The 21,861-nt window shown below is 41.3% G+C and overlaps 2 protein-coding genes across 3 annotated transcripts in view; both read left to right on the top strand.

Moving 5' to 3' along the window:
* Window positions 1-21,861, top strand: part of vaspa (vasodilator stimulated phosphoprotein a) — a 212,962-nt gene that overhangs the window by 161,028 nt on the left and 30,073 nt on the right. The gene's annotated exons all lie outside the window — the stretch shown is intronic.
* LOC140537183 (myotonin-protein kinase) lies at window positions 1,318-21,810 on the top strand. 2 transcript variants are annotated; one of them, XM_072659501.1, is made up of 15 exons: window positions 1,320-2,388; window positions 11,894-11,985; window positions 12,128-12,211; window positions 12,335-12,430; window positions 13,337-13,485; window positions 13,568-13,661; window positions 13,806-14,003; window positions 14,189-14,437; window positions 14,538-14,617; window positions 14,697-14,787; window positions 15,859-16,004; window positions 16,234-16,331; window positions 18,082-18,143; window positions 18,398-18,472; window positions 19,228-21,810. In XM_072659501.1, the coding sequence occupies exons 1-15, from the start codon at window positions 2,190-2,192 to the stop codon at window positions 19,327-19,329; spliced, it is 1,815 nt and encodes a 604-aa protein (XP_072515602.1). In that variant the 5' UTR covers window positions 1,320-2,189; the 3' UTR covers window positions 19,330-21,810. The 2 variants fall into 2 exon arrangements, with proteins under 2 accessions (XP_072515603.1, XP_072515602.1); XM_072659502.1 differs by lacking the exon at window positions 18,082-18,143 and having other exon boundaries at window positions 1,318-2,388; window positions 19,228-19,349.

Genomic DNA, 21,861 nt, shown 5'->3' with positions numbered 1-21,861 from the left:
CTAATGATATTAATAAAAGGAGGATTACATTTAAACTCATGCATGTACAGTTCTAATCTTATTCTTATTCCATTGTTAAAGAGAGTTCAAATTGTGTCCTGTATCTTTAGTTTTCTCTGTGTTCTCATGAACCTGAACATTTACAGGGGACAGTTTTACAAGCTTTTTAGGCTGGTTTGTTCCTGAGTAATAGTATAAAACAGTAAAAGGTTTTTGTAGCATTTGTTACACCGCTCTATTGCTCTAGCTTGCTGAATTGGCACAGCACTTCTCAGACAAACTGGTAAGAAATGTCTTAAATCTCATAACAGAAAACTACAAACTCACATTCTGTAATTGCCAGATTAAGAATGACAATATTTTGAGGGGAGAAATGATCTACGTTTGTAGTTTGTCACCATTCTGAACGCTGATTGTGCTCAGGGGTTTTAATGTGTGCCAGCTAGGCTCAGCTACAACAACTAACAGCTATGTAGAACTACTCCTCCTGTCACAGGTTGAATACACTCGTGTGATTTTAGTGTGAAAATGCAGTTAAAACAACTGGGCATTTTAGGCTGCTAGAGTGTCTCTTATGATGAAGAGTGTCGTCAATGTCATTACAAGGAACAGGATAGTGTCTGTGTCAGTCAAGGCATGTCAGTACATTGTGTCTAATATGTATTTTGTCTTTTAATGTTACATGTGGTTTTATTTAAATTAGTTTCATCAGTTTAATGAAACAAGTAATTACTGATATAAAAACTTTCTGAGGTGCCTTAAATATAAAAGTATTATGTCAAATAATGTGAAACCCTTTTTAGTTTGCAATAAAAGGGTTAAAGCAGCATTACGTGAGAATGGGCATTCCTTGCTTTTGGGCCCCCCCTACAGTCAGGAAGTTGAATTTTTTATCACATTTTGGCAGTTATAGCCCGAGCTAAAGGCCTAGTGTGCTGGTAGATGAAACATTAAATATTTAATGTCTACAGTGTAGTCTTTTGGGACCTACAAATGTGAGATTTCACAAAAATATTGGCTTTAATTTCATGTTGACATTGGCTTTTTTACAGTTTGCACTGTCATACTCTTCCACTGCCTGATTTTGTAAACACCAAAGTATGGTCAACCAATCAAATTCAAACTCAGAAGTGATGTATAGTGAGCCCTAATTCATAGAAGAGTCCCATAATGATGCTGTCTGATCTCAAAGAGTAAAAAAAGAGAAGAGGCACAGAGACAGCGAGGAGAACGGGCAAGGAGTATTAATAAACAGAGGAAGGCAAGAGGAGGGGTGAGGAGGCAACATGCTGTAAAAGTACAACAGAGGGAGGGCAACAAGTAGAGAGGAAAGAGAGAGAGAGAGAGAGCGAGAGAGTGAGAGTTCCACCCTCGGAGAGAATCAAGCGCAGCAGCTGTTCAGGACAGACCCTCCGCAGAGGAGCCAGTTGCGAAACACATGGACAGGGGGTGAGGACGCTGATGAAGGAGGGATGAAGTGGACGTCTGGATCAGAAGGAAGTCTCCAGGCTTTGAGGTCTGCTCAGAATGGGCACAGACCAGACTTCAGCCATGAAAGTGTGAAGTGTTAGTTAGGCAGACGTTCAGAAAGAGGAACTGAGACAAATCAGGAACTGAACGTCACTATAGGCTGAGAGCATGTTACAGTACTACAATAGCAGTACCTGAGAGAGAGAGAAGTAGGGAGAGAACAGAGAACACTAGAGCGAGCCACAGAGAAAGAGAGAAACAGGGAGTCGGGAGAGAGAGTGAGGAAGAGAGAGAGAGAGAGAGAGAGAGAGGGAGACACACACCAAAAAAGGGCTTGAGCCAGCGCTGGAATCACTGCTTGCTTGACAAACGCACAGACAGAGGGTGAGAAGAGTAAGGCAACAACAGAGAGAAAGAGAGAGAGAGAGATAGAGAGAGAGAGAGAGAGAGAGAGAGAGAGACAGAGGGTAGTAGAGAGAGAGAGAGAGAGAGAGAAACACACAGACTGATTTGTGAGGGACATTAAAGCCTTCAGCGTCTGTGAGGCGGTGGTGGACAGGGTGCACTCAGGCCTATGTAAGTGTGTCAGAGTGTGTGTGTAGTGTGTGCTGAGGTTGGGGTTGGTGTGTAGATTTATGGTCAGTGAGAACAGGCAGTATTCTTTAGGGGCTATGGATCGGAGCTGGGGCTGAACGCGGCTTATTAGCTGCTTTGCCACCATGTCTTCGGGCCCCGGGCCCCGAGAGGCCCCTGCGCCAAGGGAGAAGGTGCTAAAGGAGTCCGGGGGGGACGGGGAGAGTGGGGCCTCAGGCCCGGTAGGCCTGCAGACGCTGCTGGACCTGTTGGTGGGTGTCTACCAGGAATTCCAGTCCTCCAGTCCAGGCAGAGAGAAATACATCAGTCGCTTTCTACAGTGGGGTCAGTGCCATTCCCTCTCACCTCATATTCCTTGTGTGTGTGTGTCTGTGTGTGTGTCTGTGTGTACACATCCATTCAAAAGCTTGTAGTCAATGTTTTCAATATTGTAAAACTACATCTGCTGATAAACATTTAGTGAATGTTTAGAAAAATGCTAAAGGAATGTTAGATGAGTCCAGAATAATGGGCTGAACTGTACACGGTTCCAGAAACACTGCATAAGTTGTGCAGAATGAATCTATTATTCATTATATTTTGTTGTAGATACAGACACAATATGGACAAAAATATTGAGACACCTGCTTATTCACTGTTTCTTCTGAAATCAAGAAAATTAAAACATAGTTTATCCTGCTTTTGTTGGAGTAACTGTCTCTACTGTTCAGGGAAGGCCTTTCTACTAGATTTTGGAGCACTGCATTCAGGATTAGATTGCATTCAGAGACAAGAGCGGTAGAGAGGTCAGAATGTTGGATGATCACCACCCCACCTCACCCCCAACTTATCCCACAAGTATTGGATGGAGCACCAACCATCATTCCAGAGAACACAGTTCCACTGCTCCACAATGCTGAGGGCTTTATACCTCTCTTGCCCAGTTTGCATCCAATTTGAAGTCATTGAATTTGAATTTGAATTTGATTTAAAAAGTCATTTATATTACAGTAAAGTGAAACTATGACATGGTTTCCCATAAATATGACTTAGTATTTCATAAGTATGACAGTATGACAGTCAATTACATCCTAGTTTCTTATTATAATCATTTAGAATCCTATATGTATGACTTAGCATCTCATAATTATGACCCAATATTGTATAAGTATTATTTATTATCTCCTACGTATGACTTAGCATCTCATAAGTATGACTTAGTATTCATTTTTTAAAACTTAGAATATCCAATTGAGGCACTGTTATATGTTGCATCACATTATAATGATTCGGTACTTGCAATATTATAACTGTGTGAAAATGTGAAGGTTTTCTTGTTATTATGACATAAGTCATTATTATTCAAAATATGCTCATTATGGCATACTAGTTTACTACTCATTATGGCATACTAGCCTTTTTTCCTTTTTTGTTTTTGTGGTACCATGGAAACCAACTAATTTACATATAAGCCGGCAGCAGTTTAGCAGACTTCATACTGAAGTCATATGGTGTGTTTAAACACTAACTGTTATTTGAATGTGACACATAATACAGGGCAGCCAATCAGAACAGAGACCATTTACGTATAACAGGCCTAAAGGGACAGTGTTGCATTCTCAAACCATTTTTGAAAAATTTTCAGTTCTAAAACCAGCCTGCTTAATTCTGAGGGATGAAGCGAGATGAGATGATGAAGGTCAATTAAAAATAAATGACAAGTGGTGTTATATGTTAAATGTTATAAGTGGAGAAAAACTAAAACAAGGACATTCTAAGCTATATAGTCAAGTACACCATAAGTCAAAATGTTTGTAGACATGCCTGCTGATAAATACATTCAGTTACTTTAAGTTTAACCCATTGCTGACACAGATGTGCAAAGGCACACACACAGCTTGTCTAGTCTCTGAAGAGAAGTACTGCCAATACAATAGGACTCTTATCTCTGGAGCAGATAAACATAAGCAGATATGCACCATGCCTAATGCCAAGTGTGGGCTAGAGGGGTATAAAGCGGAACTATGTTCTCTGGAATGATGGTGCTCCATCCGGTACGTTTTGGATTGGGTTGGGTGGTGATTATCTAACATTCTGACTTCACATTCTGCCTTTACACTGAATGCAATCTAATTCTGACAGAAATGCTTCAGAATCTAGTAGAAAGCCTTTCATGGACAGCACAGATAGTTTCTCCAACAAAAGGAGGATAAACTCTTTTTAATCTGCATAATTTACCCTGATTTCAGAAAAAACTATGAATGAGCAGGTGTCCCAATACTTTTGTCCATATTCTGTACAAGAAAATGTATTTTAGAATATATACTCTCTATTTTTTTTTTTTGTGAATTACTTGAGTAAAAGTGTGACACAATAAAAAAAGTATGTCACTTTAGTAACTTCATTCGAGTTTCCTGTACTTTTTAAAACGAAATATTCAGTAAAACTCCACCTTTTGGTGTTTAGTCCATATATTTTTAAGACGTCATGTTATAAGGTCATATAAAGCAACAGTAACTTTTACTATGACGAGATTCAAAACTTTAGTACGGTAGTGTGTGTGTGTGTGTGTGTGTGTTTAGTTGCTTGGTAACGGTGCATCGAGCAGCAGTGGCTTCAGGCAGGATGTAGCTGGGAGGTGAACATGTACACAAGGTCGTGAAAGAGGACGCTATTCTGAGGTCATGTGGTCATGCGGGCGTGAGAGTGTGCGCCAAAGTCACTGTGTGCATCACAAGACTTTCTCTTTGCGCTCTGGGTATGTGGATTTGTATGAATGTGTGTGAGTGTGTGTGTGTGTGTGTGTGTGTACGGGTGATGAACTGACTGGATCAGTGCAAAGCAAAGTCACAGGAGGATCAACTATCATCCCTTTATGACAAACTTAGCCGACCCTGACACTTCCATGTGTACACACACACACACACTTGTGGCAGCCAGTGTTGACATTGGTCCGGCCACTCCGTACATGGAGGTCTGTCGGCCATCGCTCCATGAGTGAGAAGCAGCAGACATGGCCAGAATCAACACACACACAGACTGATGGATTGATACAAGCAAAAACACCATCTCGCTATAATACACTATTACTGTACTCCATATAGTAGCATACACTGTTTATATACTGTTTATATATAGTGTCTGTACACTAGTATGCAAACGCTTGGGTATTTTGGCTATTTTATAAACATTAACAGTTTAAATAATCAACAACAAATTTTGGACTCTATAATTTAAGGATAAATAATATATTGTAATTTTCTATTCAGGACTTTATGTTAAGTAATCTGCCTCAAGATGTGATTGCCACTTTTGTTACCTTGAATGGACCAATAGAAATATTCCAATTTCTTTACATTGACTTTCATTGAGTTTAATGATTTTCCTGATTCTACTGTAAAGTTTGTGGAGGTTTATATTAATTAATTATATTTATTTATATTACTTATATTTAGATCAAGGAAAAAGTCTTTGTCCCAAACATTATGGAAAATAAGTGACTGTATATACTGTACATATCATTGTATGTCTGTGTGTGTGTGTGTGTGTGTGTGTTCCAAAAGTGTCCACAGTAATTCAACAGCTGAATCCCTGAGCATCTCTAACAGGTGCTGGAACACCAGTGACCACTGACATACTGGACAGAGCAAAGCCCCAGCAAAGGCCGAGATATTTTGGATTTAGATACAATAAAATCTCCAACCCCCCTCCCACAGTCATCCAGTCAGCTGCTGGATGTCAGACAGCCTGTAGGCCTATGAAAACCTGAGTGCATATGCTTCAGAGCGAGAGAGAGAACGAGAGAAAGAGACAATGACACACACACACACACGGACAGATTCATTGTCATTGTCTGTGTTGTAGTGATATTTCCATTTATGTGGCTGTCAGGCTGTTTGGCTCTGGTCCATGGGGGGTTGAGTGGTAAACAGAAGGAAGGGAGTGGTGGAGAGATTCACGCTGAACTTTCCACAGACACACTTAGCCTGGCGTGTAGGGGCAGCATCAGTCACCCACCGCCCCCCGGTGAAAGCAAAGGGTTAGGGTTGGCGGCCTTAGTGGTAGAGTGGGCTGAGCTTTGCTTGGTGTGTGAGGTTGAGAGGCATGAGTGTGTTTGGTGGAGGGGGTGGGGTTCAGTAGAGCAGCAGCAGGATGTTCCCCTGCACAGGAACACAACTGTAGCATTTCCTGAGTACTTCACCTTTGTTAAACCAGTATATTTACAGGCAGCCTGCAGAGTCACACACCCTAAAAATACCTGTATATATGCCAGCTCCGTGTTGGTATCAGTGCTGTGCTGAGAATTGTGCACCACCCAAATAATATCAGATCAGTGGTGGTCCCTTCTTGTGGATTACAGTTGTATAACTACAAAGTGCACCTATAAGGCAGGTACACCCAATGAAACTGCCAGATTGAACATACTTTTTATACTGTGTGTGTGTGTGTGTGTACTTGAAACTGCATAGCAGAGTTTATTGCACTAAAAGGGGCTCCAATAAATTCAGCACTCTTGCTGCGAGTAGGCAGCTTGTACTGTCACTGGCCAGAAATGGATTTTTTGCCATGTTTTGGGCAGATTTCGAAAGGTATATGTGATTTCTGTACTGCAGCCCCATCTACTGGACTCAAATTTAAGGTAAGACAAATTTAAAGAAATCTCAGCTAGACCAGCCTGAACCTGATGATGCAGGAGTTGCTTCACAGCATTATCCTTGTGATCTAAGTACAAATATCACTTTAAAAAGGTAAAGGTAAAGGTGCATGTATTTGTCACTGTACAGTGTACAGCGAAATGTGTCCTCCGCATTTAACCCATCTGGTAGTGAACACACTCTCACACACGTGTTAGGGGCAGTGAGTACACGCACACACCCAGAGCGGTGGGCAGCCAACTCCAGCGCCCAGGGAGCAGAGAGGGTAAAGGACCTTGCTCAAGGGTCCAACAGTGGCAACTTGCCGAGCCTGGGAATCGAACCCACAACCCTGTTATCGATAACCCGGCGCTCTAACCGCTGAGCCACCACTGCCCCCACTAAGACTCATTTAATGATGCTTACAGTGTTGACACACACAACTATACATAACTTGAGAAGAGGTAAAAAGTATTAGGACAGAAAACCTCTCAAGTATGCCTACTGAGCTTTTTGTAGGACTGCTGTGTAACTTCTCCTTACATTCAGACTCTATTAGTCTAGGAAAGGCTGTGACCTGTGACCTGGTCTCCCACAATGCACGCCAATAATTCTGCACTATTTCAAAACAGTTTGACAATCCTTTACCAGTGTTTTATGTCAGATCTAACCAAAATAATGTCCCATGTTTTATGTCCTAGGTTATCATTGTTAGCATTGTCCCAGGCTAGCATTGTTAGCAATACCAGTTGATAACAATGCCAAATGCGGTATTTCACGCATCCAAACACCCTGGAAACACGTCCACAGATAGAAGTTGGATGGTAGTGTGTGCATGACTGATTTAGTGAGTGCTAATAAACTGTTTAATACAACTGCTTTTATTACTGTTGATGTGTGGTGCAGCCCTCTTGGATTTTGAGCTTGGGGCTGGTGAGGCATTCCAGTAAAGAATTCCTATCTGGAATTGGAAATCCCAACATCCTAGTTCAAATGGAATGCAGCATAAGCGACAGAACAAACTGAAGGCAACAACATTTGCTCATGGAAGCCAGTGATCGTTCCAAGCAACTGTGTGAATTTCACACATTTTCCCATGTAGTTTGCTAATGGGAGGTTAATGCTGAGCAGCGTAACTCAAAGATTAGTCAATGAACTGCACAATGCTTCTACTGGTTTAGAATTCAGAGCTCCTTAAATTCCAGCATGACACTGTAATAGGATGCCACCGTTGCAACAAGTCGGTTTGTGAAATCTCATCCCTCCTGGATATTCCACCATCAGCTGTGAGTTTTATTATTGAAGAGTGGAAGCATTTAGAAACCATAGTAACTCAGTCACAAAGTGGCAGGCAATTTAAGTTACAGAGCAGGGCTCTGAGTGCTGAGTCTCCAAAGCTTTGCTGACTCAATAACTGCAGAGTTCCAAACCTGCTGTTAGAGCTGCAAAGGGGGTCCAACTCCATATTAATGCCTATAGATTGGATGCCACAAAATCCTCTGTAGATGCAAGGTGTCCCAATACTTTTGTCCACATAGTGTATGTAGGCATATTTGCCATTGTATTGAACATGTTTAGGCCCACTGCCAAGTCATAGCTGTAATGAGTTTTTCTACATTATTATACATGGAACATAATGCTAGCTCTAATGTCGGTATAGAGAGCTTTGACTCTTGGACACCCGCAATATCTTACCACACAGATGATCATAGTGTTGATAATGATGGCACTGTTTCTGACTTTCCTCATAATAGGGACCCTCACAATGGGGAAGATAACAAAAACCAACATGGCTCATATTTATAAAACCCAGCACTGTGGTCACTACAGTAAGGGAGAAGACAAAAGTAAATGGTTGAGACTAGCTGCTCACTTCACAAACTGATTTTTGGGCCCCAGGTAAAAGACAGGAATTAATCACTTGTGTGCTTACCTTAGTTTCCCTTGGCTTCTTCGCTCACTTGCTAGGTCTTTGGCTGGGTCACATGGCAGTGTCTCATGTTGGTTAGGGAGATGACTTGTGTTTTACAGCTCATTTCATCTTGCCATCACAATCTGGCTCCAGTCTGAGTTGCTCGGCTCATCAACTTCAAGGACTGACTGTTCCCTTGCTCCATAATATATCCTACCCTCTGACAGGTCCAACTGCAACCAGATAAACAATGTTATTCACTTCAGCTGTCAGTGGTTTTAATGTTATGGGTGATATATATGTATATATAGGCAACCAATTGATCTCATTTGTATTTTAATGTGGTCATGTCATAGGCTGCTGCCTACCTGGCTTTAACTTACACACCCACTCATGTTCAGCAGGCTAAACACAGTTCACAAGAGGGCGCTATCAGCATGCAAATACATTACCTGGACAAAGGTTTTGGGACACCTGCTGGATGTTAAAAAGGAGTTGATACTGCTTTTGTTGGAGTAATTATCTCTACTGTCCAGGGAAGGCATTCTACTAGATTTTGGAAAATTGCTATGAGGATTTGATTGCATGTCAGGATGTTGGATGATTACCACCGCACCTCAGATAAGTGACACTGCACATCCTTGTTTACTTCTGAGTTTAGGGGGAATTAGTGTAAATATTTTTTTTCTCAGAACCACTGCCTTACATATGCAGTCAGCACTGAAATTCCGTTACTTCACATCTCTGCTCACCTCTGACTGTGGTAGAGATGATACAGAACATACTCTCCTCAAACCTCTCCATCTGGCTCTATCCCCTTATCCCTGGTCTTCCCACGTCTCTCCTCCTGCTCCAGTTACGGGATGCGCCTGTGTGTTCGAGATGTGGAGAAACACTTCTGGAAACTTCTTTCCACTAAAACAGTTTACACTGTTGCCTTGCTCTCACTCACATTCCTCTCGTGGATGTGTGTCTGTGTGTGCTGGCGCATACAAGTCTGCGATCCAAGGCACTGGAAAAACTTGCCTTAAAAAAGTCTTAAGCAGTGGCAGGCTATTCTTAGCACCATCTGTTCTATTTCTGACCAGTTTGCTCTTAAAGGGGAAAAGATCTGTCTTGTGCTGAGGGATCTGTTTCTGTGAAAGGGGAAAGGGGCTCGTCTCCTAATGAGGAATGGGTGGTAGGACATTTTCTAGTAGGCCTTGCCACAGGAGATACCTTCAAGCCATGGCTCATCGATTGTAGGCTGATCAGATCACTGTTGAATAATGAATGAAAAAAGGCAGGCTTATCAAGACTACAGCCTGATCAACAAATCAGTAATCTGAGGCTGAGGCTGTAAAATCAATTTTTAGCATATCTGTTTTAAAATGAATGGTAGGAAACTGTATTTAGATTTAAGCAATATTTGTATATGGTGTCAAATTTGATTTATTTCTGGCATGTGATACAGTAATTTGTCATTCAAGGCACTGTGGTGCTTGCCAGGTAATGAGCCACAAGAAAGACAGTAGTAGCTTAAACATGCATCTGAAGCTTGTGTATATAGTTCTGCAGTGACTGCTTCAGTACAGACTTAAAATCTGTCTTTAAATATCACTGAAAGGGCCAGTTAGCCTGTTAGCTAACGTTATCTGACAAGATCAACCTACACTAATGGCATGTGCTGTTCATGTTGTAGCTTATAAAAAGCAATAGTGTGATTTTTCTGTTAGATAGTTAAAGTCGTTAAGTAATGATGCACATTAGCATGTTAGCTTATACACAGATCAGCCATAACAATGACACCACTGACAGAAGTGAAGTGAAAAACATTGATTATCTTCATCTACCGTGGCATCTGTAAAGGGGTGGATGCATTAGGTGGCCTGTGAGCAGTCAGTTCTTGATGTTAGTGTGTTAAAAGCAGGAGAAATGGGCCAGATTGTGAAGGCTAGATGACTTGCTCATAATCTCCAAAACATCAGGCAGGTCTTGTGTTTTTTTTCTGGTATGCAGTGGTCAGTACCTACCAAAAGTGCTCCAAGAAAGAACAGCCTGTGAACCGGCGACAGGGTTATGGGAAGCTGAGGCAATGCACTCTATGGGGGCCCCATCTCACAACCTACAGAATTTGAAGGATCTGCTGCTAACGTCCTGGTGTAAGATACCACAGGGCCTCTTTAGAGGCCTTGTGTAGTCCATGCCTTGAATGGTCAGATCTGTTGTGGTGGCACAAGGGGGACCTACTCAGTATTAGGTACTAATTCTATGGCTGATCAGTGTTTGTGTTACTATTGGCATCACCATTATATGGCATTACCATGACAATCAGTGTAGATATTACATTTGATTTATCCTGCAGTCTGAGCAAAGCCTAACTTTCAGTACTTCAATTAGTATGTATGCTTTCAACATATAGTGGACATCTTTAAATGAGGAAAACTGACTGTATGATGGGAGGGAAGTTGGGCAGAAATTGGTGGCTGCTATACTTTATAAGCTTACAGTGTTTTGCCATGACCACAAGCATGCTGACGTCAAGATCTGTGAAGAGGCCTCATTTTGGGAATTATTAATATTTATAAAATTTAAACCTTCATAGTCAAAGTGATTCAGCAGTTCTGTACGTGTGAAACATGTTCTAAATGTACTATTTCTGGTTCCTTTCCACAAGTGCCACTTCAGCAAGCACATTCAGGAGGCTGACAGTGACAAAGTAAAGTTTACATGAATGTCACTGTCTTGTCTCCAGGCAGAAGCCTGCTAGTTGTTGGGGGCTTTTGGTCGTCTTCATTTAAGGTTTGCTTGCAGGTTGCAGTTACAGTTCATTCAGCATATCAAACGCAAATAGAGCTGCTTCTCACAGACGTGTAAGGTTGTAATTGTTTTATTACCTGATGCATATCCGAGATCTGAAATGTAATCTCTTACCCTTCCTGCTGTTTATCAGTCAAATTGTGTTTGGTGTCTTGTCTTATTTTCTTCTTTATTATTATTTCTTCTGATCCTGTTTATCTGTATTAACAGGTTAGGCTGTTCTCTGCTTTACCCTGTTATGAATCACCTAAGCAAATCTGTTAGACTCTGACTAAACTGACAACTGGACCTGCATAGTTTTTGTATGTATTGTAGATTAAAGTAAAAGAGTGGTGACTAGCTTCATATCTTTTAGGTTCATATCAACACCACTATGAACAGTTTTGACTTTGTTGACATTTTAACCAATGAATTAAGGAGAAAATGAGTGATTTTGGCTAACCAGAACTAACACAACAGAATCAAACACAGCTGACATGATTGCATCACTCTCATCCAATCACAGCGGAGCCTCTGGTGAGACAGGTCAAGAAGACACGTATAAAAAGGGATGATTTCAACATTTTGAAGGTCATCGGCCGGGGTACTTTCAGTGAGGTGAGAGGCTGGGGCCTGTTACTATTTTAATGTAGTATAGACTGCTGTGGATAAAAGCACAGCTGTATATATTTACCAATGCACGGTTTCTTTACTGCATTAACATTGTAGAACTAGTCATGAACACAGTCTCTGCTTGCAGGTTGCAGTGGCTAGAATGCGCAGCAATCAGCAGGTCTACGCATTAAAGATCATGAACAAATGGGACATGCTGAAGCGTGGAGAGGTGAAACACACTATAAAGTTTCCCACAGGGCCTCAGTTTCATTCTTACTGTCATATCAGTTAATTAAGCATCATTTTCTCTCACCCACTCTTTCTTCCTACACCTCTCTCTCTCCATGTTCAGACAGCATGCTATCAGGAGGAAAGAGAGGTTTTGCTGAAAGGAGATCGGCGCTGGATCACCGAGCTACACTATGCCTTCCAGGACGACAATTACCTTGTATGTTTTAGCAGAAATCTCGTATTACAGCTATATTAAAGCAAATCTAATGGATATGCTTTCACGTCACAACTAGTAAGTCATCCAAGACGTGTTTTGTGTCTGACATTTTTTCTTTAGTTTTGCACACAAGGCCACAAGGCTAATACAGCTAACAAGAAATGAGAGCTTGTGTAATCTCAACTAGACCTTCTAGGTGGTTTCTGAGACAGCATAACAAATCTTTAATAAGGGACAATATAGTCCTTATAGGAATGTTTGTCAGCAGCCATCTTGGCAACACCCCTGGGCAGTTATTTCCAGACAAACAAGACAGGTCTGACAAAAATAGCAAGTGTTTTGTGGCTTCTGGCTAAAGGTGGTTAAAGGTTAAATGGTTAAAGGTACTATGCGTTGCTTCTTTCTCCACAACAACACATTACAAGCTATCCCATTTATATTTCAACCAGTAAACTGCTTACCTCTCCTATTATAATGTCTTTGTACATGTTGCCTGTACTTCTGTCCATTTCTATTGACAAAAGTATGTCAGCTACATTGTCAGAAATCACAAGTCTGTCAGCTTAGCTAAACACCACATGGCTTGATGCAGAAACAGTGTGTCCTTTTAAGGCATGCGGTTTGCACAATGGTAACTGGGCTTTAGTGTCTATTTCAGTGTAGGTGAGATGACATGATGCTGTTTGAGGCAAGTGTGTGAAGATGTGTGGCTATAAACATCCATGTTAGCTACAATAGCATAGTTGCTCCAGCACAAAATTAAAGACGCAAATCAACTGCATTTGGGGTAAGGGCGAGACTGTAAATGTAATTTTTCACCAAACTGCTTGTTTTAATCCAGTGGCAGCCACCAAATCTGTTCCATCTTTCATTATACTTATTTTTCCGTGTCTCCATCTGTCTCAGTATTTAGCCATGGATTACTATGTTGGTGGAGATCTGCTGACATTGCTCAGTAAGTTTGGTGACCGTATACCGGAGGGCATGGGTCAGTTTTACTTGGCAGAGATGGTGATGGCCATCGACTCTGTCCACAGATTGGGCTACGTGCACAGGTATATACATCTGCAGTGTGTTAGTCTGTGTGAGTCTATGGATGTAGAAGGAATAGTACAATATTCATGCTTTTCCATGTAGAGACGTAAAGCCTGACAACATCTTGTTGACGGTGGATGGTCACGTGCGACTGGGGGATTTTGGATCCTGTTTGAAGCTTCAAGACGATGGCTTGGTGAGGTTAAAACACATTACCCAACATTCACTAGGGACATAACTAGAGGTGCATTCGTGTGAAGGGAATTATATATGCCTTCATATACCAGACTACAAGTGTATGATTATAGGTGTTTGTGTGTGTGTGTGTGTGTGTTTGCAGGTCCACTCCTCCCTTGCTGTGGGCACTCCAGACTACCTGTCACCAGAGATCCTGCGAGCAGTGGAGGGTGGTGGGGGCTATGGAAAGGAGTGTGACTGGTGGGCTCTTGGTGTGTGTGCATATGAAATGCTGCTGGGGACCACACCCTTTTACGCAGAGTCTCTATCTGAAACATACGCCAAAATAATCCACTTCCAGGTGAGAGAGAGGGGGAGAGAGAGGAAGATGGAGCTTTCTCTGTCATTTTGGAGCTCTGAACTCTGTTCATCATTTTTATAAAAATCATTATTTACAGTAATCTTCAGTAAAGTTGGATTATTATAATAAACACGGCACAATTATTGTATTATTGTTATATTGTTTGTGTATTTGTGTGCCATCAGGATTATTTTGAGTTCCCTCCAGGAGCTGTGGAGATTTCGGAAGAGGCTCGGGCACTGATCTCAGGGTTGCTGTGTGAGAGGACGGAGAGACTGGGCTCTAACGGCTCTGCAGACTTCAGGAGTCACCCTTTCTTCAGGGGACTGGACTGGGGTGCATTGCACAGACTGCCTGCTCCATACCAGCCTGAAGTCTCCAATGCTACAGACACCTCCAACTTTGACGTGCTGGATGACTGCCTCAGTGAAACAGTATCTGATTAATCACTGAATTTCTGTGTTTCTGCCTTATATTTGTTCTTGTAATATGAATAATGTACTTGACCATGCTTCTTATCAACTGTGTTTGCAGGAGACCCTAAGTGACGTAATGGACAGAGCTCCCGTTGGAGTTCATTTAGCTTTCGTTGGATACTCTTACACAGCCACCAGGTCAGTTTTTATGCAACACCATCATCTTAATCTATAAAGGAGTTAGTGCCGCATCCTTCCATGTATTCTCCCTTAACAGAGAAACAGGCGCTGTTGACCGCAGCCAAGACATCATGATGGAGATTGACCAGCAGTTGGCTAGAGAGCATGTGTATCTGCAGGAGAAACTGGTATGAAGCACTCAGACACAAACACAACACAACCTAACATGATGGAAGAACTGCTATCACATTTTTCACAGTAATAGATTCAATTCATAAGGAAGTTGAAAAGCTTTAAAGGTATAAAAAAACATCAGCATGAGATTTCCTTGTGTTAAGCATTAAATGGTTCTCGTTGTTGTGATTCTGTATACACAGTTTATCAGAATATTATGACCATCTACCTAATAGTGGGAATAACCCACTTGGATGACACTAGCACAGCGTTGCCGGCACAGACTGCATTAGGTGATGGAAGGTGTTCATTACAGAGGTTAACTGGTCCACAGTGGAGCGTCGGTTGCTCTATACCACTTGCCAGATTCACTGATCCCCTCTGGCATCAGTGGCCCGTTAGGAGGCATTCGCTGTTAGAGAAGTCCATTCTCTGTACACCTTCACTATGCCGACTCTAGAACATCCCATGAAGTCTGCGGTTTCGAAGATGCTACCACCCATCGCCCACTGTCACAGTCATATTACAATATTATGATCATATTATGACCCCTGGTTTGGAATGAACTTTGCCCAGGACGTCACAGATGCCATGTAACAGAAATTGCTACACATATAAATAAGCAAGCACATCAGATGGATTGTTATTAGTAAAGGACGCAGTTTTGATGTCCAAAAGGCATGGCCAAGAACCATTGCCTTTACTAAAGAGTGTTTTAAGAGTGTGGATGTTGAGACCTATATTGCTGATGACATCACTATATACACAGCAAAGTTTAACTATATTGGTACTCTCTCTCTGTGCTGCAAGGAAAATAAAATAATAATATTAATAATAATAGATTAACAATACTATTTGTCTATGGATATTATGTTAAAATACTCTGAACAAGATATAGACAACAACAAACATGTGAAAGTGAACTGCATTTTCCTGCAATAATGCCCAAGTCTATGCTAGGACATATGGTTCCAGCTATAAGCTGACTGGTGCTGGTGATAGTTGTGGTTTTGTCTGTGATGTCAGATTAGGAAAAACATGTTCAAGGGTTGATATTAGTGAGTGTCCATGTGAAAACCTTTCAGAGTCAAGTGTGGCAGCTCAGGGAGCCTCTGTCAGCTGAAATGCCAATGCAGAGAGAGCTCCCCCTGGCTCTTGAACACAGTACTGCAGAGCCCTCACCCACGTCAGAGACAGACCAGAGCAACAGGGAAACCCAGGAACTACACAGGTATAGTATTTACTACTGACCTACTTACCTCACAGTTCAGCTACGCTTCTTTACTCGTCCCGCACCACAGCTACATTATGGTCCACTGCCCAATCAGCCCTATTGCTGTATCTTCCTGCATTGTCCTACCTGACTCATCTCCCCTTCTTCTTAACCACATCTGCTGCTGCAGGTAATGCTTTCTACTGACCTTCCACTGAATCCTTTATTAATGCTTTCATTCCCCCAGGCGGCTACAGGAGGCAGAACAGCGAAACCGAGAGCTGGAGCAAGAGTTGCAGGCTCTCCACGAGGAGATCCGCAAACTGAGGGACCAGCAGGAGAAAGGCAAGACATGAGGCCACAGCTTTTACATGTCACACAATTTCAGAAGAGAGGAGGTTGATTATTTGTGGTGTTTGCTGTACAATGTGTCATCCTGAATGTGTATGTGTAAAGAACAGATATAAATGTCTCATACAGGAGTAGGACAGTGAGAATTCCCCCACCAGCACATGTCAGTCATAGAGAGCACAGCTCTCAACAGACCTTGTGACAACAGAGCATGGTGGCTCAACAACCTCCCACTGCCTCCTGCTTTCACTCCAACCAGGCACTCATGAAGAAACAAACTCAACAGTCACCCTTTTGCTTTATTTGTGTGGAACAGGCACCCGGCGGCATCACTCGCAATCAATCGCGCATGCAATCCCACATTCACGCATCACTCTCCTCTTCTTGTCTGCCACAGTGGGCTGCACATTCCACTTTAAAGTAATGATTCGAATAAAAGTCAAGTCTACACAGTTTTCTCTGTACTCTGAATGTAGCCGATCAGCCAAGACAGATTTTGTCTTCTGAAGTTTGGTTCTTTCAAGTAATGGAAGCTTATAGCCAATTAAGCTTAAGGAAATCAGGCCTAAATCTTTACACTTGCCTTGATTTAGTAATTAATCTCAAATAGAGCTGTTTACGTGGTTTCTGAGTGACATACTGTTATCTATAAAAAAAAACAGGGCATAAATAGCTGATATCAGCCGATATTGACAACCCACTTATAATGTATTTTAACGTGCAGATAATAGCTTTTTCTGGCTGCATTCTCACAGTGATGGTTCCCTTCTCTGTTTAGCAGAATGACAGCAAGACAGGCTGAACCAGGGAATCTTAACAACAAATCCTTTTTGTTTATCAAGAAAACTAATGAAAGATAATAAAAATAAGGCAATAAATAGGAACCAAAAGTGCAATACATACTGACATACTGGATAGTTCCACCTTCTTATTATACCACACAACAAGTGCTGTATATAAATAAAAATAAACAAATGGTCCAGGGTCCAACATATCCACAAATTATTATGAAAAATAGAATTAATAGAGTTTAGTAAGTCTAACAATTTGTCAAAATTATAGTATTATATCACCAGGATAATAACTGTTTTGATGCATACAAGTGTGTCCTATAGTGTCAGAAGCCACACAAGCAAATCTATTTGAGATTAATTAACAGCTGGATGTGATTTAAGGCAAGTGTTATGATTTAGGTAGCTAAACAGCTTTCAGGATGTTTACAGGTAAACTAGCTATTGCTAATCTTAAATTCTAAGGCAACACTATGGAAAATGGGCACTTCTTGCTCCCGGGCTCCCTCTACAATCAGGAAGTGTAATTTACACTTTGAGCCACCCCTACATGACACATTGTTCTGGACAAGCTGAAGGATACAGAACTGTCACTGACAGTGAAAGAAGCATGTGGAGTCAAATGTTATATCACCAGATTTGACTCATATATGACTCGGATTATGCAGTGTTATACATTTCTCCTGCCCACTTCTCCAAAGTTACATAGCGCAGTTAGCAGCATGCAGAGCCCAGAGTAGCAGCGACAGTTACGCTATTCTCCCTATTAAAAGTCAGTTGAGCAGTAAAATGATTGTACAGCAGTACAATCAGTATAAATCTAACATAAACTTCTGAAAACATGGTCTGGTTGATCCGCTGCATTTGGAATAATGGAGGAAAACTGCTGCTGGTCATGGGAGACGGATGTGTTTGTGTCCTGCACTAAACAGCTCTTTCTCGTCCCACCACAGAGCTGTGTGTGTGCCTGCCGCCTGTCTTTCTGCCTGCTCGCTGTGCGGAGCCTGTCGGGGATGTAAGCGTGCCTCTCAGCACCCTCGTTTTCTATTTTCTGTCTCTGTGGATCAGTATCATCACTCTGTAATACAGCTGCTAGCATGGCTGATCATCACCTTATTCTGAGAACATTACGAAAGAAGTCTGGAATCATAAGAGCAAACCGAGCTCTAAGCTCACAGTCAATTTCTTTCTCAGCTCACTGTTGTTGTTGCATTGCAGTGGAACACTACACTGCTTGTGTTGACTGATCTTTTGACCTGATGTTTGCAGAGCTCAGTGGTGCCCCCTGCCTGCCATTACCCGCTAGTGATGCCTCTCCTGCGCCACCTGATGCTCTTTCACAGGGTAAGTGCCACCACCATCTCAGGTGATATTCACACAGTCTACGTTCACTCAGATACAGTCGTTCTAGTGTTTTAATGTACCCATATCTATGATTATTGTGGACACATCTTGCTGCTGCTCGATTATGATGATATGTGTGTATGTACCGTGAAGTGTGGTGTTTAAAACAGCATCATTTCCTATTTGGGATTTTTTCATTATAGTCAAATGGAAATACAGGGATACAGGATATGATTCCCATTAGAATCAGGGATAGAATGCTCTTATTCAGAGCAAAAGTGCTTCACTGTTTACTCCAAAAAAATACCCGTAGCTAGTTTGTATTGGCTTGGAGCCGAAAGATACCTCTAAGCTTAGATGCTACTAAACACAAAAGTCAGTGTGCAGACCACAATTCTCAGCAGTACATTTCTCCCAAGTACTCTTGGAAGAGATGGATCTTCAATCAACGTTTGAAGAAAGCAAGTGACTCTGCAGTTCCACCACTTCGTTTCACCACCAAAACCTAAATGGGCCACTTTGACCCTATACTGTAAATACAACCTAAAAGGTGCTTGTATATAATGCCATCATGATATCTTTGTATATAATGTTATCATAAAATGTGTGTGTACGGGTCATTTCAGGACACGGTACAGTTTACACTATTAACAGATAATTTAAATAATTTAAATTGGTACTAAAATGTGGATGTAAACAAACATGAATGTAAACCAACAAGATGTCAACGTGACCATAGCCTATACTTCTGTTAGGTGCGTTGGCCACAGGTGAGGTGTGAGTCGTACCTGTTGGCGTGTGCCGAGGGTGGGGAGTTCCAGATGTGGGAACGTCACTGCAGTTCTGAGCTCTCCTGAGCTCTACCATGTGACGACCAGCAGTCTGTGTATGTCCAGCACTGGGATCACTGTCCTTCAGACCATGTATACACCATCAGTGTCCACACTCTCTTACCCACAATACTGACGCCCCATCTGGAAACATCAGGAGTACTGTACGTGCAACTGGTTGTCTTGGAGGTCAATGGCTAGAACACTTTACTTTTATGATTGCACATGTTAATATGAAAGGCAGTTTGTATGATACTCCATTTTCAAAGCACTTATTGATGAGAAAGGTGTGTACGGTCGCTCAGTTTTTATGATACTCCTTTTTTAAAGCACTTACGTTCCTCTGCAATGCAGTGAGTAACACCAGATAGATCGGGGTGGAATAGTCTATACCAGACACTAATACTCACACTGGCTTAGCTTACTGTCAGCTGAAACCAGAGGACATAGAGAATGACCACTGCCCATGCCCACTGCCCATGCCCATTTCAGTACCAATTTAACAAGCCTTCATTGACTTTGCATTACTCTGGGTGAATCCCTGATGCCGTCTTAAGGGCTGTTCCATTATTATATTGGCTGAAGTTTGTCAGAGCTGCCGACAAAGGGGTGAGATATTGAGTCACATACATACTCAGACAGGCATTTAAAAAAACTGCTTTCCGATTTTTGAAGGAAAACCACCACTGGATGCGATATAGGCAATTTAGGAAAATCCTATTACTTTTTTCATTCAGAAATCCAGCTCCTGAGGTCCTGAGTTCCTAATATGGACATGATGACCAGTACAGAAGTGTATTAAACTTTAACACTATTACACGTGGCGTTCTGACAAAATCATCGGGTTTGGAACATCTTTGTTTACCACCAGTTCCAGCTCAGAAACACGACTTGAGTGATCTGTCTTTGCAGCCTGAAGCATTTCTTCTTTAAAGCCAATATTTCAAAACCATACCACTTCTTCTTTTTAAACTATGTAGCAAACGTCTGTCTTCATCACTCCACTCTGCTTTCGTCTTAGTTTCCAGGCTAAAGGCACATCTAGCAACACCAACAAATCATGGCAATACACTATGGCTACGTTCACACAGCAGGCAAAGTGGCCAAAATCTGATTTTCTCACCAAATCTGATGTTTTTTTCACTCTTTTAATGTGAACCATATCTGATATTCGTCTGAACAGTTTACGCTCCTAAAGTGATGCACCTAGCAAAAGTGCAATGCTTTAAGCGAAGTTTCAGCTTCATCTTTGCCAGCATCACAGGAGCTATCTAGGAGTTCCAGCGGCTGATAGCTGGGTTTATCACCAAGATTGCATCCCAGCTCGCTGTAAAATAGGCATGTTATTCAGCCAAGCCCGCTTCTTTGGTTTTATCCTTGGATTGACATAAAAGTCGGAGAGTTCTGCTGCATGTCTGATAGGATTAAGGTTTCAATACCACATATGAAAGTCAATCAGAATTGAAAATGTCAGGTTCAGTGTGTTTTGCCGTTCACACTGACACACAGATGACACATTTGGGCCACTTTTACCTGCTGTGTGAACGTAGACTTCAAACCAAAGCCAGTTTTTAAGATTGTTCAAATGCTTCAGATGTGTCAAAGTTTTTGCATAGCTAGTAATTAATTACATAATTAGCTTACTGAGGCTATTGAAAAAAAACCTCTGCACTTATAGCAAGTCAAAGTTGGTAAGGGCATGTTAATAAAGTATTGAAACGGGGTGTGCTGTGTTATTGCACTGCAAACTAAACCCATACTATATTAAAGTTTTATTATTTTGAGAGTTGGCATTATATTTTGTACAAAGAATGTATTAAAAAACATATTGCACAGAAAACTATAGTTTTGGGTGAGAATTAGGTATTTATTATGGGGCTACTGATTTCTCTTTGTTCTTAAAAATGCTTGAGTGAGTAACGTTACCGTTTATGGCATGGCAAAATCATTATTGGATCATAGATGGATTATATATATATAGACATTAAGTTGTTGGGTTTTTTTTTGAGAAAATAAACTGTTTGTGCGTCCACATGAATTCAGTTCACTTTGCTTTTGTGAACTTTATTAACTGTGAAATTTATAGGCATGCATTTATAGACATTTCAACTATTGAAGAAGTCAATCTCAAAACAAGACGAGAAAGGCTTTATTAAAATACACACATTATTACCAAATATAAAGATTAACCCCAAAGGTCAACATCACTTTTTACTGTAATTCACAGATGACAACATCTTAAACTACAAACCTGCACTTTACTATTGAGACAAAGAATAAATGTTTTAAAAATAAAGAGTTTAAATCTCAAAAGAGAGGTTTTTGTTTGTGGATGTGGATGTGTGTGTTTGTGTGTGTGTGTGTGTGTGTGTGTGTGTGTGTGTGTGTGTCTGTGTGTAATGCACTGTTCATTGTTATACCCTTTAAGAAACGAATTAATGATTAATGTAATTACAAAATCTCATAAAAGGCTCCTCATTAAAATAAATAAAGGCATTTGATACACTGTTCCTTGGCTCATGTTTCAGCATCTATGTGTTTGTACTCAAAACTGCACAG

This window comes from Salminus brasiliensis, chromosome 16 (assembly GCF_030463535.1).
Source record: "Salminus brasiliensis chromosome 16, fSalBra1.hap2, whole genome shotgun sequence".
NCBI lineage: Eukaryota > Metazoa > Chordata > Actinopteri > Characiformes > Bryconidae > Salminus > Salminus brasiliensis.
This window is presented reverse-complemented; position numbering and strand designations above follow the sequence as displayed.